This window comes from Micromys minutus, assembly GCF_963924665.1.
Source record: "Micromys minutus genome assembly, chromosome: 22".
In the NCBI taxonomy this organism is placed as follows: Eukaryota; Metazoa; Chordata; class Mammalia; order Rodentia; family Muridae; genus Micromys; species Micromys minutus.
Genome location: NC_137957.1, coordinates 44,713,526 through 44,731,418, shown reverse-complemented (window position 1 = coordinate 44,731,418; position 17,893 = coordinate 44,713,526). Strand labels below are relative to the sequence as shown.

The 17,893-nt window shown below is 46.9% G+C and overlaps 1 protein-coding gene across 3 annotated transcripts in view; it reads right to left on the bottom strand.

The window, feature by feature from the left end:
• Nucleotides 1–785: 785 nt before the first annotated feature.
• TXNRD1 (thioredoxin reductase 1) overlaps nt 786–17,893 on the bottom strand; it is a gene marked incomplete at its 5' end in the record, with an annotated part of 36,548 nt that continues 19,440 nt past the window's right edge. For all 3 annotated transcript variants that reach the window (XM_080935027.1, XM_080935028.1, XM_080935026.1), the window contains 10 exons: nt 786–2,548; nt 7,542–7,676; nt 10,026–10,121; nt 12,451–12,558; nt 12,645–12,801; nt 13,175–13,251; nt 13,761–13,853; nt 15,078–15,303; nt 17,135–17,250; nt 17,604–17,746. In XM_080935027.1, the coding sequence (XP_080791153.1) occupies nt 2,486–2,548; nt 7,542–7,676; nt 10,026–10,121; nt 12,451–12,558; nt 12,645–12,801; nt 13,175–13,251; nt 13,761–13,853; nt 15,078–15,303; nt 17,135–17,250; nt 17,604–17,746 (1,214 nt within the window). In that variant the 3' untranslated portion in view covers nt 786–2,485. The remainder of the gene's footprint in view (nt 2,549–7,541; nt 7,677–10,025; nt 10,122–12,450; nt 12,559–12,644; nt 12,802–13,174; nt 13,252–13,760; nt 13,854–15,077; nt 15,304–17,134; nt 17,251–17,603; nt 17,747–17,893) is intronic.

Sequence of the window (17,893 nt, the reverse complement as noted above, 5' to 3'; positions counted from 1 at the left end):
CTGTGAACTGAACTGTCGATTTCCAGACAGCACAGACTGACTGGAGTCGCTCCAAAGAACCTTTTTAAACAGGTCCCCTCCCCCTCCCCCATCCTTTCTTTTCTCACTACTTCTGGTGGGTGATAGGCTAAAGGGGAGGTGGAAGCACTTAAGAACCATCATTAAAAATAAGAATTAAAAAGAAAAATTAAAGTTATACATGCCTGTCAAAGTGTATCGAGGGAACCAACGCTGGGTTTTGATGCCACAGGACTGGCTCTGGCCTCTATACCAAAAACTGAATAAAATCCTGAAAAAGTGACTCCCACCTCCTGTCAGGGTGCAGAGGAGCAAGCTAGCCACCACTTCCTGTCAGGGCACTGAGGAGAAGCCAGTTGGTGTGTGTCATGCCCTGTTTCTGATGGCAGCCTGCAGTTGCTCAAGGTAAAAAGCAGATGCACCTTGGGAAGGCGCTTGCTAAGAACTAACACAGAGTGCGGCTTCTGCTTAATGACAAGCGCAAAGGATCCATGACGTCAGCACTGCTGTGCATGTAACTGAAATCACAGGGATTTCCAGCTGCACGTATATTTCCAAGGGCTGGGAAAATATTTAGCTGGGTGGACAGAAAGAATGCACACTCTCACAGCCACGAGGATCAAGATCCCCATGTCCCTGGGATACCCAGAATGTGACTTAATGGTGTGGATGGACCAGTTGTAGTGCCACAGAGGCCTTCAGTACAAGGCCGGGGGCCTGACTCGCCCTCCGCAGTGTGGAGGCCCAGAGCACCACTTGGTCAGAAGGCACGTGTGTATCAACGCTTTTTATTGGTTCACATTTTTTTTCCAGAAAAATTGTAATAAAAATACATGGAATTGGAATTTGTGTTACAGTACATTGTGCGATTACAGAATACAAACATGAAGTATACTCCTTCTGTGGGGGCAGAACGTTTCATTCCACCAGTAGAATCACAACATGATTAGGCAGCTACCCTACACTGTCTGTTGTTCTGATCTTAGACACTGGCAGACTTGGGAGGACGAAAAAAAAAAAAACCTTAAAAAATAAATAAATAAAACTGAACAGACAACTCCTTTGGTTCCCTGGTCCTTTCTCCTCCTCCCACCGTCTTCAACACACGAATGGGGAGCAGATCTGAGGGAGCCTCGCAGGGCAGGCTAGGTGCTGTTGGTTGCACACCCGGCAAACCCATTCCCTGAGGTGGCCCTGAAGGGTCCTGTGAAATGCCACTCAGCACTGCAGGTGAAGACGGGAGGAGGGAAGGCAAGAAAAGGAACTCCTGGACCAGGATGGGAGGGAGGCCTGACGGCTGTGCGGTGGAAACCTGTCTGCATAGTCCTCGGCCAGCGTGCTCGCTGTCATGTGACCTAGGAGCTAAAGCCACCCCGTAAAAGCCCCAGCAGCGATGCTGACAGAGGACTGGCTGTCCTGCCAGAGTCCCTGTGGGCTCATTGAACAGAAACAAGAAAAACCGTCTGGTTTTTCAATGAAAAATCCTTCACGTCCACCTGTGCTCAATAATAATAATAACTTACGATATGAACAGCTTCCTTATAAAAAGTAATTACCTCAGAAGATGTAAATGCTATGTGTAGAAAGCCTGTGTATGTAGTTCTTCTGGGACACGAGGTTAAAACCAAATCCACCTCACAAAAACAAGTTTAAAGCAAATTAAGCATTCTCCACTGAGAACCATCTCAGCGCACGTGGACCAGAACAATGGCTGTACCAGGAGAGACATTTACTGCTGGTCACCCTCTATGCTGCAACACTCTGCGATGCCCAAGAGCCATGCGACGGAGTTCAAGTACATTAGTTAAGTTGCCACCTCCCTTGCGAAGCAGCAGTCATGACACACACTGCAGGAAGCTTGCAAAAGTGACCATGGTTTTGGACATAAGCCTTATTAAAGACAATGCTACACAGGTTAGTAAGAACAGTGTATTTTAGTCACAGGGTAATTCGTCTTTCTCAGGATAAATTGGTTTGGCTCTCATAAGCCATCTGACCCCCTTCCACACGGTAAAGGGTGCTGCTGATAGTCCAGTCACGACAAAGACTGATTGCTAACATTCCCTACCTCTGCTATCATTAACCCCGTGGAGAAAAAGGAGAAACAGAACCGACGTTAGACAGTTTGCAGACGAGACTAAGACAATCTACAGGGAAAGGTCGAACTCAACAGATCGACAGATGCTCTGTCACTGCCCACCACTTGGGCTTGAGGCTGGTGACTTCATGGACGCACCCCTTGATGCTCTGCCGAAAGCCTGAGTCCATCACGGTGACCCCAGTGCGATGCTGCAGCCTTCTTCTACCTGCCACCTCCTACCCACAAGATCCCAGGGACCTGGTGGCCTTAGGACAGCACCTTGAACTGGCGCCAAGAACCCAAGAGCCTTCCTCAACTTCACCTGGGCGTGGGCAAGGAAGCAATGGTCTGTAGTCTTGGCAACAGCATCCACACTGGGGCTTAACCTCAGCAGCCAGTCTGGAGGATGTCTCCCCCAGAACGCTTAGTCACCGACAACGTTGTGAATATCTGCAGGGAAGAGGAAGAAGGTAGAGCATTTCAGACTCCCGAGCAAACAAGTTCACAGACAATTAAAGTGACTTAGGTGACATATGAAAGAAACTGAACAAGTATTACACCAAAGATGTCCTCTAGTTCTCCAGAGCGTAACAGGAAGAACTGCATAAAACGAGCTGTTCCTATGTGTGCAAACATCTGGTAGTTAGAGGCTCTCTCTACCCTCGTACTTACACACTGGACGCTCACCCAACTCACACAGACTGCAGCCCACGGAAAGGACGCTTGCTCTACTATGGGGGAGCTGAGAGACCAACTGACAACCTCATTCTATAGCATTTCTTGTTGGTCTCACACACCCTCTCCCTTGTGTTTCCTCAACAGGGCTCCCATGCCCTTTTCTGTTCTGCAGCTATCCGGTCACGGCTGAGGTCAGTGAGACCCTGCAGACCATGGTCTCCCCACCTGACCCACAGACAGCATGACTATGGCCAGCAAGCTCTGCTGGGCTCCACCTTAGCTTTCTGTGGTCAGGTCCTTAGGGCAGATTTTGTCAGCGGCTCCTTAAGGACACAGGATGTGTGCAATCTCTGACCCAGCACACTGTCCTCTTGGGATGACACTTTACAACCAACAGGGAGGGCGTGGCTGCTGCTGAACTCCTTCAGGCTGTTTGCTTTGTGAAATCCCCAGGGTTCCCTCACCAGGCGACTTTACCACAGAGGTTATATATTTAGCAACAGTGGACTATTTCCAGCCTCTGGGTACAGCAATGCCAGCATGGCCCTGGGGACCCTTAACCAAAGGCCACTGTGTATGTGGAAGGGTGTCCGAGGGAGCAGATAGACTGTGTAGATCTTTGCTGACACTCTAGAACAAACTTTTTTTTTCCAAATAATACTTGCACTGGTTCTCAAAATAATAATAATAATAATAATAATAATAATAATAATAATAATAATAATAATGGTTTCTTAGAACTTCTCTATTTATCCATTAGAGACAGGATCTGAATCTCCAGCTTGCACTGGCCTCAAGCTCATAGAAATTCTTTCTGCCTTAGCCTTCCAAGTAACCAGTGTTCCCAGACAACCACCAGTCTGTAATACAAGAAAACAGCAAGCACACTGACCAGAGCAACTAGAATCAAGCAAGCATCCTCTGAACAAAAGATTCGAATCCCAAGAAAAGCCTTCGCTCTAAGGTATGGCTAGTTCATTCAAAACCAAGGACTGTAATAGGGAGATCATCTTTGTTAGTATAAACCACCCCCCCCCAAGAACTCGCCCCTTCTGTAAGGACACAGAAAAGCACGTCCCACCCCGCCCCACCAGGCTCTTCAGCACTCCTGCAATCAACAGTGATCCGGGGAGCCAGTCCATGTTTCTGAAAAGGAACACAACTCCTCAGTTTAAAAACAAGAAGGGCGTTGCGGCTGGGGAGGGGCGTTGCGGCTGGGGGGGTGGTGGCACACGGCACCTTAGGACACTGAAAGTAGCTGTCAGCATGGCAGGAGAATGCAGAACTGAAGACACCATCAGACAAGCTCTCCTCGTGTTTATGATGGAAGAAGAGGAATGAGCAAGAACGCGTATTTAAACAGACTCTTGGCTCCTGAAGCCTGCAAGTTTGCTTTGGTTCGTGGGGTTTAGAAAGATTTAGAATGAGGTTTGGGTAAAAACTAGCCCATGAAGAAACGGGGGAATTTAAAAACTTATCTATTTTTTTGCACTGATGGTTCCCTATTGAGACGAGGAGGCTGAGCCACGGCTGATGCCAGACCAGTGAAAAGACGGAAGGGCTGATTTTACACATTTCACTCTCCTGCCACTGCTTTAGAATTTTTGTAAAAATATTTATCTGTCAACAGTGACCCTAGAAGAACAGCACACACAGCACAGGACAGGGACAAGGCCCAAGTGCTGCTGAAAGCTTCTGCCCAGGACCTTCCATCTTGTCCCAAGAGACTCCCGCCCTCTCTTTAGAATGGAAATGTACGGAGCATTAAAAGGCAAAATAAAAGCTCTTGATGCATCTTAAGGCAGGCTTTGTTCTGTTTTCTGGAGACAAGGTCTCACTGTGCAGTTCAGGCCCAGCTCAGCTTGAAGCCCCCAAATTCCCTCTCCTACTGGATATAGCTTATGCTTTAAGACATTAGCCATTTTAAAGGGATCTCTCTGGATGCTCTTTCTGTGTTAGCGTTTTCCTCCACAAGCAAAGCTGATTAGCTGGAACCACTCTGGGTATCTCCAATCTTCCAGGTACTGGGGATCCCCCGAGACCTCCAGCCAGAACAAGAGTACAGTCTCCTACAGAAATCCCAGAGGGAAGTTGTGCTACCTAAAGATGGACTGTCAGCTGGGGAGTATGTCCAGTGAGGTGGACAATAGTCCATCTTCCCAGCAGCAGGAAGAGGTCATCCCATGCTCTGCTTCAAGGCAACAGATGGCGCAGCTGCCGCGGCCACGGGAACACTTCACACTGACTGACTAGACTGACGTTTGTGAAATTCAATAAAGCGAATGAGGAACAAGAGAATTTAAAAGGTATGTAAATTAGCTGCCAATCTTCTCTCAGCTACAACTGTCAAATGGCGCAGGTTTCTGACCCTTCCTCTTTACTTCTATCCCATCCCCCCCCAAAATTCTAATTTCTAATCAAGTAAAATTCACTGGCCAGGATGCAAAACAAAGCAACAAAGCCAGCCTGAGGTGGATTTACAAAACCTTTTTGGTTCCTGCCATGCATTGCAAACACCCAGGCAACCTTCAGCCCAGTGAAGGACCCCGGGGAGGGGCAGCTCAGCTGCAGTGATCTGATCCCAGTGGCCTTCCTGTTCCCAGCTTAGCTAACTTTGCTGCGAGCCAAGCTGAGGAGCTAAGACATGCCAGACTTCACTGAAAAGAAGCTGACCAATAAGATCACGACTCAGGCTGAGCAATCGTGGGCCAAGTCCTTGCAATTTGTCCTCAACATCCTTGGTTGTCACCAGGAGATGCTGCCTTCAGGTTCCTTAGGAAAGAAAACGGAAAAGTCGACACAGGGAGAACACAGTGCCTGGCGCACAGTAGGCCCTCATGTAGCCAGTCAGTCAGAGATCTTACCAACACTAACTCCGATTTGTCTTCAGGGTCTCCCCTATACCTGTGTTCCCCTCAGTTCCCTTCCCATGGCCCTACTGAAGCAGTCTGAAGACATTTCCAGGCTGTTGATGTGGAGACGCTGAGAGTGGGAAACCACGGCCAGAATGGGAAGAAGATGTACGTCTGTTGTTTCTTTTTTAATTAGATTTTTATTTATTTTTATTACCTTAAAAATTATTTATGTATATATATGACCAAACGCCCAGTGTGTGCAGGCAGCTAAGCTCCCCGAGAACTAGAGTTACTGGGGGCTATGAACCCCAATATGTGTGCTGGGGACTGAACTCTAGTGCTCTGCAAAAGGGGGATAAACTCTTAACAGCCGGGCCATCTCGCCAGCCTAATTTCTGTCTTCTCACACTAAGCCTGCTGTGACACTGTTAATATCCTCTAAGAAACCAGAACTCACGGGCACCTCCCCCATGCAGGCAGTCTGTGGCACTGCACTGAAAGACTAATGTGGCCCAAGACATGACTGTCAGCAGGGCGTGGTGTACACGCTTTTACATCCTGCACTCGGGAGGCAGGAGACTGAGGCAGGTGGATCTCTGCTCTGCCACCAGCCTCGTCTACAAAGTAAGTTCCAGGACAGCCACGGCTACACAAAGAAACCCTGTTTCAAAAATCAAAAAGTATTAATGTAGACTCTGCAATCTTCTTAATTTTCTGAGAATCAGTTTTTATCTTGACTCATGCTCTAGTACCTCTCTACCGCGCTTGTTTGGAGAAATGACTTAGTATTTTATGTTTCCGATCAAGTGAGCCCATGCCAGTCTGCAGGCCACTGTTCCTAATGACAGAAATGCAAAGCTTACGGAAGCTTTGCTTGTTTGAAGTACGGGGTCTGCAGCCCATGCTGTGTACAAAAGCACACTGAACTTCTCTGATCCTCCTGCCTGCACCCGGTGCCAGGATTATAGCATCTACTATGCCCAGCGTGTGGGCACTGGGATTAGACCCACGGCTTTCGGCATGCTGAGGCAAGCTCCCTGCCACCTTACACTCGAGCCGTTTGTCATATGAAACCTCGAGTGTTTTCTTCTGTTGATCTCTACCTTACATTTGGAATCTCCCACTGAACCAGGATCCACCTGTCTTCACTTCCTGACCCTTTGACCTGTGCCGCTCCGCTCCCACACCCCTACCCCTATCCCACCCCATACTGGGGTTACAGAGGCACACCACCACGCCTGAGTGCTTAGTCCTCTTTTGTGCAAAAAACACTTTACTCATTGAGCCATTCATTTCCTTAGCCCCCTTCCTTCCTGTGCCTTCTGAAAGCTGACATGTGTTTAACCAAGAGTTCAGTGGTACAACACAGCTGAAAACAAACCAACCAGTTATGAGCTTTGAACAGGATCCAGTGAGAATGTGTGTGTGGGTGCGTGTGTACACACACACACACACACACCACCTATGTGCATACACATTGATCCAGTAAGCACAGACACACACACACTATCTATGTGTCTACACACACAAGCACAGTAGGATCCAGTCAGAATGCACGCACACACACACACACACACACACACACACACACACACGTCTATGGCACACAAATAAAAGCTGCCATTATTGATTCATTATTGAGTCCTTCCACGTCACTCTACGGTGACAGTACTCAGGCCTGGGTGAGGCCGACAGCAGGCGCTGACACTGGCACCCAGAAGCTCAGACCAGGCCGTTTCCAGTTCCACTATCCTTTGTCCAGTGTTTTAGAAATATCACTTCCCAGTATCATTCTTGGATACCCACAAGTCCACAAGGCTGACCCCATCACCACAGAAAGTCTGGAGCACACACAGTAATAAAAGTAAAAGAGGCCTTTTCAAAGGAACTGGCAACTGCCCGTGACTCACCTCTGCACACACCGGGTGGATACCAATGGTGCTGTCCAGCTGCTGCTTGGTCAGCCCACACTTGAGCGCAGCCGCAAAGCCCTGTGTCACCTCTCCAGCATTTGGACCCAGTACATGGAAGCCCACGACACGTTCCTAAGATGCAAAACAGAGGGATCTGGGTAAGCTGGTCTCTCCCGTCTCTCCCCACAGCCCCGGTACTTCCATATCCTGTTCTAGAAGCCTCTGATAGAAATGGCTGCCTTGAGCTATTACAGCCCCACTGTGTGCTGCGGAGGTGATGACAGGAGACATGAGAACATCTAGCCGGGGGAGAACACACAAACTTGAGGAAAAGTGCGGTGCCTGCAGCTCCTTAGCCACATGGCAATTCCAGACAGGTTCTCTCCAAGCCTGACCGTTTTCTGTGGTGACTGAAGCTTCAGGGAGGTCACTCAGCTTTCAAAATCATTTAGTTGACATTCTGGGCACAGGTACTGTCCAGACCCTTCCACAAAAGGGAAATGCCCGGGAAGTGAAATACCTGAGCGGGAATTATTGGTTGTGGGGAAAATCTAAATCCCAAGCCCAGAGCACCTCTGCCAAGAAGAAAAGGGTTGTGCACACATGTCACCATTTCACGGTTCAGTGGGTGTATTTTCAGAGCTGACAGACTAGACCAGTCACTCTGCTTGGAACCAATGAGCAACACAGGTCATGGGCTGCAAGCCAACGTGCAGAGCCTTCATTAGAAACAGTCAAAGGATAAATTAAAAAAAAAAAGTTGAGTGAAACTGGAACTTCTGGGGCTGGAGAGATGGCTCAGTGGTTAAAAAAGCTCTCCCTGGTTGCTTTTTCAGAGGTCCTGAGTTCAATTCCCAGCAGCCACTTGGCAGCTCACAACTTCCTGTAGCTTAGCCTCAGTGCCAGAGAATCTGACACCCTCGCACAGGTCCTCGCACAGGTCCTCACACAGGCATAAATGCAGGCAAAACATCAGTGCACATGAAATAAAAATAAGTAAGAAACTATAAAAATATGTGTAAACAGAAACAGGCGAAGTGGCCTTTGCTCAGTCTTGTTACACAACCTGCATCAGACAACTGGGGCTGGGGTGTGAATAAGGTGCACCCATGTGCCACACACCTAAAAACACTGAGAACCTACTAGCTTTGCACATCATAATGTAGGAGAACACAGACATAATCAAGGTCTTATTTGTGCAACCCCAGGGGTTGGAGCCAGGGCTGTGAGTGTACTAAACAACCCCTCTACCAGTGAGCTACATCCAATCCTCTGAAAAATGACATTACAGGTAAAAGGTGCCAGGCTCCATTTACTGAGGACTCCTTTAATGAAGTCCCAAAGCTCTGTGTGACGTTCGTCTATAGTAGACACACAGGAGCAGGGTGTGACGGTCACTGGCATGGCTGCAACACAGGCGGAACCTAACGGCTCTGCTGGGTAAATGGCTGCACTCTATCAGTCTCCTCAGCACATTAACGGAGATCCTCAACGGTGCAGGAGCACGGGCTCAGGGGACAGAGCCGCTGAGAACTATCTGCACGGTTGATCTCTTACACAGGAAAGACTGGAAAAGTGAGCAGTAAGCACTTCCGTGTGTGTGTGTGTGTGTGTGTGTGTGTGTGTGTGTGTGTGTGTGTGTATTTACATGTCTCACATGTAGAGCACTGAGCTCTGTTTCAAACCAAGGACACTCAGTCTCCGTGAGGTCAGATGACACTCGGATACATCACATTCTAACAAAACCATGTCTAAAGAAGGAAAGTGACACATAACTAATTGGTCCTTATGTCAGTACGGTTCATTGGGGCTAACCTAGTCTAGGGCTAACCTAGTCTATCTATTTATTAAACGTCTGCCCCAGTGAAGGCCAAGTGCTGAATATGTGGAAAAGATTCAGTTTCTGGTGCAATACCGAAAGAGAGCACGTATGTGCATACATGTGCTCTGGGATATAGTATAAAATGCATTTCTTACTGTGTGGTAACAGCCAAAAAGTTTGAAAACTACTAAGGTAATCATTGTCTCTCATTATGGGTCTGGAATGGGTCGGGAGGCGGAGGAGTCTGCCCTCAGGCTGGGTCACTAGTACAGCAGTGGGTATGTCTCGGACTAGAGCCCAGCCAAGGCCGAGCTCTTCCCGCCAGTTTTCCTCCAGGCCAGGTGCAAAGGATCAGGGATTTGGTGTGTTCGTGGTTCGTTTTTTTTTTTAGGTAGCTGAAGACTTCAAGGGTCTTCACCCCATCAACACAAAGAAGCTCCAAGTGTCCGACTCCCTTCACTCAAGTGTACTGACTGCCTGCTGCGGGGCCCTGGACCAGGAAAGATGAATGGGCAGCAGGCAGGAGAGCCAAGACCCTTGCTTCCCATGCTGCCCCTGGGGTTGCAGACACCAACGGGCAGAATCCTAACCTGTCTCTCAGTCAAACTTAAGCTGTCTCAAAAGCTACTCATCTTCCCAAAGACCACCAGTGCACTTACGTCGTCTTTAAGGTTACAGATTACTTTTGCATAACATTTGTTGTTATCCCGGGATGGAACCGTCCATTCCAATGGCCAAAAGAAACTGTGGTAAACCTGGAAGACACAAGCACAGTTCAGACTCATTTCCGTAAGTGGGATGCTGTCGAGAAGTAGGCATAGAGGTACTTGAATAATCAGCACTCTGTTAATAAAGTTCACAAGAATAAGCTGACTTGGTCAAAAGGCAAGTAAGTTGGAATGTTGTTGTCAAAACCCCTTTGACTAATCTTGCTTATTTCAACATGATTAGTAAACTTATCAACACGATAAATAATATAGCAAAAAAAAAAAAGAAAAGAAAAGAAAAAAGAAAAAGAAAATCAAGAAAGAAGGCAGGAGATTAATGTCTTACATAAGAATACAAGACAGGTACCACGGTGCACGCCTTTAATCCTAGCAGTTGGGAAGCAGAGGCATGCGGATCCGATTTGAGGCTATGTCTACATAGGGAGTTCTAAGATAGCCTGAGCGACATAATAGACATATCAACGTTTCAGGAAAAGAAAGAAAAAATACAGAGTGACCACCTGGTTAATGTATATCGGTGGGTCTCAACCCCTTGGGGGTCACATATCAGATATCCAGTATATTAGACATTTACATTACAATTCCTAACAGCAGCAAAAGTACAGTTCTGAAGCAACTCTGAAATGATTTTGGGGGGCTCTAAAAAGATTTTGGGGGGTCACCACACATGAGGATCTGTACTAAAGGGTCACAGCTTCAGAAGGCCAGTGTCACTGGCTCAGAGGAATGGCAGCTGTTGGGGAAACAGCAGGGATAGCTCCTGCACCACTTAGCTGATGCTTCTTCCCGCTCCCAGAAATCTCCTCCAGGGACATGGCTGGGCAGAAGGAGGGCGGCGTAGGGAGCCAGAGACGGGCTCTTTTTCATGTGTCTTGGGCATGACAAACGAGGCTGTTTCCTCCTCTAACCACTAGCCTGTGTAAGATGGGGAACCAGAGCCGTGATCTGACAGTGCAACACATGGTAAAAATCACACAGGGATGACAGAGGAACCCTCCGAGTGGCTACATTACAGACAGCATCTGAGTGTCTGATTCCTGTTTCCTGAGTTGGGTTGTTCAAAACTTCTCCAGTGCAAACACATCACTTTTGTAAGGAAAGTAGCAAAGAAAGAAAGTTTAGTCTTTTTGTGTGAACATGACTTGCTTTCTAATAACCTTAAGATAAAAATACTTACCCAAAAAAACCCAAAAAACTCGGAGAGGTAACATCTGTGCAGGTCGCTGTGTCCCATGAGGATATCAAAGACTACTATTATACATACAGTATAACATATACTACTATATAGGGCACTACTGGACTAGTATTATATGTATAGTATGATATATGTTACTATATAGGGCACTACTGGACTAGTATTATATGTACAGTATGATATATATTACTATATAGGGCACTACTGGACTAGTATTATGTGTATAGTATGATATATGTTACTATATAGGACACTACTGGACTACTATTATATGTACACTATAATATACATTACTATATAGGGCACTACTGGACTAGTATTACATGTATAGTATGATATATATTACTATATAGGGCACTACTGGACTACTATTATATGTACACTATAATATACGTTACTATATAGGGCACTACTGGACTAGTATTATATGTACAGTATGATATATATTACTACATAGGGCACTACTCGACTACTATTATATGTACACTATAATATACGTTACTATATAGGGCACTATTATCACTCTCTGCCTTAGTCCCCTGAACCTGCTGAGGCTCTCAGGCAAAGGCCCAGCCTGCATCCTGTCCATACTGCCTGCCCCGCCCACTGATGCAGCCAGACCCACCCTTCTATGTGAGAGCTGCGGGTCTGAACTCAGGTCCTTCAGCTGGCGCTCTCTCACATCATCTGGCTGCTAAGTGCTTTTGATGGACAATCCGGCCTCACATAGGAATTGTAAGTGGACAATGGACTATAACATGGCCACAGACCAGAGACAATGCTCGACAGTTTAAAAACGCCTGGGCTCCATTCCCAGCTTCCTTTAGCTCGTTAGCAACGTCTGCTCATTGGTGGCTACTTGACACACACTGCACTGCTACAGAGAAGATGGAAGCCATCTTTGTGAGCACTGGGTAGCTCACAACCATCTGTGGTTCTTGTCTCAAGAGATATCTATCTGATGCCTTCTGGCCTTCAAGGCACCTCCAGGTCTTCATGCGGTAGAGATACAAGCAGGCAAAACACCCATATATATAAAATAAAACAAATTCAAAAAACAATAAGCATGCTCAGTAATCTGCTCACAACTGCACTTTTCTGCACATTTGAAGCCACCTTGACTCTGAAGGAAGCAATGTGAAAAGGAGGAAAAGAACTTACTTCAATATTTTCTTCCCCAAATTTTTCCACAGCTTTTTCTTCAGAGAGGCCACAACAGCCGTACTCCAAAGGAGTAAATACAGTCGTTGGGACATTGTCATAGTCACACTGTGTCAAACGGAGAAAAAAATAATTAAGAGATGCAAAATGACGATAGGAACCATTGTCTCAGCGGGTGACAAGGCAAAACTCACTTTGACAGTGGAGCCCCCGTACAGCCTCTGAGCCAGCAATCTCCCCGCCTGGATAGCCACGGGGGTCAGCTCCAGCTTTCCCTCCAGAATGTCACCAATGGCGTAGATGTAAGGCACATTGGTCTGTTCTTCATCCGTGACAGGTATCTTTCCCGTCCTGCAACCAACAGTTGCTATTATTATTAGTGAAGTAAAAGCACATCCCCGCCTCCCCGCCACCCCGAAGAACGATGGATGCTCCAGTTACTAGCAAAACCAAACAGTGCACAGGAATCAAAATGCTTAGCAAAAATCCTGGCCACTGCTTTTAAAAAATCAACTATGAAAAATATTTGGAAACAAAAGGAAAACTCCTTTCACCTAGTGGTTAAGAGTGCTGTCAGTCCTAAGTAAGAACCCCACGTGCACACACACACCCCACCAGCCCCCCACCCCCGCCATTTGGTTAAGAGGTCATGCCCAGCCTGGGGAGACTTTTCAAACAAAGGCGGAGAGAGGCGGTGAGGAACCACACCCTGCGGTCTCCTTACTTTTCATTTATCTTCACGCCTACAGTCTCTAAGCCAATGGTTCTCGTACAGGAATCTCTTCCCACTGCGAGCAACACCTGAAAAAATAATCAAGTATTAACAAAACCACTGCATAAACTACCTAACCACAGACCTAGGAAACACCTTTCATTAATAAAAGTCAAGAGTGTAAGCAAACGAAAACCTTTTATATTTTTAAGTCTTTTGAACAGACAAAGCAAACATCTCTTGGCATTTCTTACAAGAAAGGGAGTTAGTTGCTGCCCTAATTAAGTTAGGCAGACCTAAAAACGAAGTGCATGGCCTATGGCTGTATTTCTCCTAAGCAACAGACTGCCTGGGAAGACAAAAAGGAACCACATAGGCAGAGCCTAGCTCAGTAGCAACTTCTGCCTATTTGTGAAACTTGGCATACAGGATATTAAGTTCCCGAAAGGAGGGTCGAAGCCATCCCTGTGATAAAATAAATTCTAATATTAGAGCCACTGAGATGTCTTAGAATGTGCAAAGAACAGGAGCATTTCTGAGAGCGAAGTCACCTGAAGTACGTAACTGATGCCCAGCCTGACCTGAGCCCACTCCTTACTGTGTTAAATTCGCCTTCCATGGTCTCCTCGCCGTTTGTGGACTGAGCGGTCACCCTGAGTCGGCCTGGTGTCCCTGCTTCAATCTGTTCAATCTACAAAAGGAAATGAAGACGCAGACAAGGAGGGTCAGCTGTTTCTTCTACTTCCATCTGCTTGGTCCTCGGAGACAGAACTTGGCCCTGAAGGGCATTTGCATCCTCTCCCCACAAACCAACACTGGGACAAGCAACATGCACTGGCCTCACTGACACTGCGTGCCTAAGAGGCTTTCCTCAAATAACTCTTGAGCAGAGAAGAGTGGGAAAGAACGTGGAGAAGACCCAGCACGCTCCCTAAGAGGGACCAGACCCAGCACCCACGGCTGTCTCCGGGTATACCAGAGAGCCACAGCTACTCAACTTCAGAGCATCCTTTGTGATTACAAAGTTCACTTTCACTGACAAAACAGTGAAGTATGTGAACAAGGACTTATTAGAAAGCCATAAAAGCCACAGTGGGAAAGATGGGTTTAAGTACAAGTTCAACAGTTGCTGTGGATACAGTGAATAGCCCCCTGAATTAGCAGGAAAAAGAACATTCCGTCCTACAGCACACAGATGTCTACTGCACACACATTTGTGACAGCCTAATGACAGGCTAAAAGCATCAGCCATAATAGTCCAAAACGCCAAGCTGCTATCAGCTACAAAAAGAAACTGCGGGTCTGAGATGCTAAGAGATGGGCTTGACCTGGTGGCGTGCGTGTGTGCACCAGTGTAGCCAGAACCCAGAGCCTTCTGCTTGTTGGGCATGCCCTCGCCCACTCAGCTATGTCCCCAGCCCAGGGTCACCACTATTTAAGGTAATGATAACAAAGTCACAGGCGTAACGTGGTGTTTTTTTTATATTTTAGATCCTTTATGGCAAAGATGAATGGGAGTAGGGAAGTCAGCCCAAGAGCAATTACTTCCGAGTAAACAGGATTATACTGTGGCTATGATGGCCATGTGTCCAAGGAAAATGTTTTCCTGCAGAAGGCAGAGCGGGGACAAGGGAAGAGTCTAGTGTGCATGTGGAGGTCTGGTGATCTAAACAGTCCCAAGTGCAGCAGACCAGGGCCACTGCCACGGAAGGACACAGTACATGTAACCAAGGAAGGGGTTGCCAGCGTGGAAACAGCAATGACACAGAGGCAGCAGTGACACACACTCACGCATCAACGCAGCACTCCTGATGGCCTCTAATGCTCAGAGGTCTGTCTGCTTCTACCCCCATCTTGTCCTTTTGTCTTTCACCATGAACATAAAACCAACCACCGCACAGAAAAAACGACTTACTTTCGTTGGGACAAACTGCCTTACAAACTTGATGCCATGCTCCTCCATGTGTTCACCAATTTTGTTGGCCATGTCTTGGTCAAATCCTCTAAGGAGAATGGACCGCACCATTACAGTGACGTCTAGGCCAATACCAGCCAGAAATCCGGCACATTCCAAAGCGACATAGGACGCGCCAACCACTAGGGTCTTCCCCGGGCAGTAAGGCAAGGAGAAAAGATCGTCACTGGAAGGTTGAGGGGGAAGAAAAAATAGAGAAATGTTCGCGTATGAATAAAGATACAAATCTCCCGATGTCCTAAGAATGACAACTTTTCATATTATAGACATTTGGTAGGACTATACATGTGACAAAATTCTAAAAGGTCGTAGGTACTAGTCTTTGTTGACAATAGCAAACTGGTCTTCAAATATGCTAGTGGCTAAATACAGCCGACAGCGGAACTTCTGGCACCAATCAGAGCCCACGGTCACTTGGCACTGTGGAAACATGGCCCACTTGCAAACCCGAAGCTCACTGATCTACACTCAGTTACCTTCCTGGGTGGAAAATGTCTTCCTTCTTACCTGAACATCCAGTAGCAAGAGTAGGGTAGAGAGGCTAACCCTTGTAATTATAAAAGTTTAAGGCAACAAAAATTTTGTGGTTGAGTTTAGAAGAGACAGCGGCGAGAGCCTTGGATCCCTGCCCTCAGAGAAAGAGGCACGAGGGTCTTAGTTTGATGCCAGCCTGGTCTACAGAGAAAAATCCTGTCTCAAAACTCCAAAGAAAACAAAGAAAACAAATTAAAAAATCTTAAAAATGTATGTCAGGACAGCTGGATAAGGGGTTGATCATCACAGACGCAGCACTTGGGAGGGACAAGCAGAGGATCGTGGGCTCAGGCTGTCCTCAGCTATGCACTGAGTTTGAGGCTTGCCTGGGCTCTGCCTATCACCACTAAAGTAAGATGCTGGGCATAGCGGCAGATGCCTGTGGACTCAGCTTCTCAGGTTGCTGAGGCAGGAAGAGCACTTGAGCCCAGGGATTTAAATTCATCTAGGCAACATACGGAAAGCCTATTTCTAAGAGAATAAAAAATAGGAAGGGACCTTGGTAGGGTCTGAATGTCTGTGTGCCCAAATATTAAAATTCCCCATAGTGCTCTACCACAAGCATAATGGTGTGTTAATAGGTTTTTAGTAGATGATTAGGGCATAAAAAAATCTGGCTCTCAGGAATGGCACCAGAGTCTGTACAAGAACCCCACAGATGTCCCCATCCTTCCCAGTACAGGAAGCAGCCACCTATGAACTGGGGATGCAGTCATGGCCAGTGTCTCAAGCTCATGACACTCTGAACCTCCGGAAACGTGGCAGTTTGTTACAGGTAAACTCCCAGTTAATCACTGTTGTTACAGCAGCCCAAACACACTAAGCAAGACCACACATGCCAGGGAGTAGGGACAGAAGCAGAGTCATACTTCATGAAGAAATCCAGAAATTCCCAGGCATCCAAAATAGCAGAGACTGTTTCTTAATGACTTTGTCATTTAAAACTCCTCAAAAACAGTGTTGTTGGATTCTCCCTTGATGAGAAAAGTATTTTTTCTTGACATGTTATAGAAGGCTTTTCTACAGGGTACTGTCGTGCAGTGGGGCCAAGGCCTCGGAAGTCTCAATGTGTAGCCACTCGAGTTAACCCTTTGTTTCCATTCCCCTAGTGAGAAGGAACTTGGTCCTTGCTCTGCACAAAATAAACTCCTGTACAGGAGACCACATATATCTTACAAAATATCCACCTGGTTTACACACACACATAAATTAACTTCAAGTGCAAGGAGAATTTAAATGTAACTCGAACTACATTATGTTGCCAGGGTAACGTGCTCACTCTGCGTGGCAGCCTGACCAACACTTGTAGCTTGTAACCTTTGAAATGTCGTCAGTCTCTGATTCTCTTTTATTCAATCCCCAAGGACAATCGTGGCAAAGAATTCTTTCCTAAGTCCAGGCAGCGAACCAGGTGGGTTTAGAGACCCGAGTAGAAGGCCAGCCAGGCGGCCTGCTCCTCCCACCTGCTGATGCAGTACTCCTTGTCTCCAGGGATGCCCAGGTAGCGTGGCCTCTCACCAGTGGCAATGAGGAACCGCTCTGCTGAATAGATTTTTTCTTTACCTTTGTTGTTCGTTGCCTGCAAAGGAAATGGTGTCAAGCCCAGTGCAGGACTATTCCTGAGAACTCAGGTGAATAGACTACACTTACACAATGCCTCCCTCAGTCCTCACAACAGTAAGAGAAACTGAAGGACTGCCCTAAGCAATAACGCTACCCGGTGACAGAACAAGCCTCACATCCACGGAATCTGGCCCAGGACAGTGACACACTCCAGCCCCACAGAAGGCTCTACAAAGCATGGTAGCAAAGTGACCAAACTGGACACTGCACAGCACAGTGGCCTTCATTTTTATGCCATACTTAGTTTCTTAAAACACATTTGAAATGATTTTTCTCTGCTAACACCAATGAATGAGGCTTTACAATTACCATAATCCTGTGAGGACCGATGAATTTCCCGTAAGCGTTCTCATAGACGACCTTTTTCTCCCGGAGAGCTACTCGATAGCCCCAGTTCAGCGAGCCGATGTGATTCTGCACAGATTCCGTCATTTTCTCCCAGTCATGCTTAACTGCAGGAGAGGAGACATTTAGTCCTTCCAACTGCCCGACGGGTTCTTCAGTAACTCACCTGGAGCTAGGCAGTTTCAACCCAGGAAAACAAGTTCTCTTGGAGCACAAAAGCCACTTTCTCATGTTCAGGGTACAAAGCCTCAACA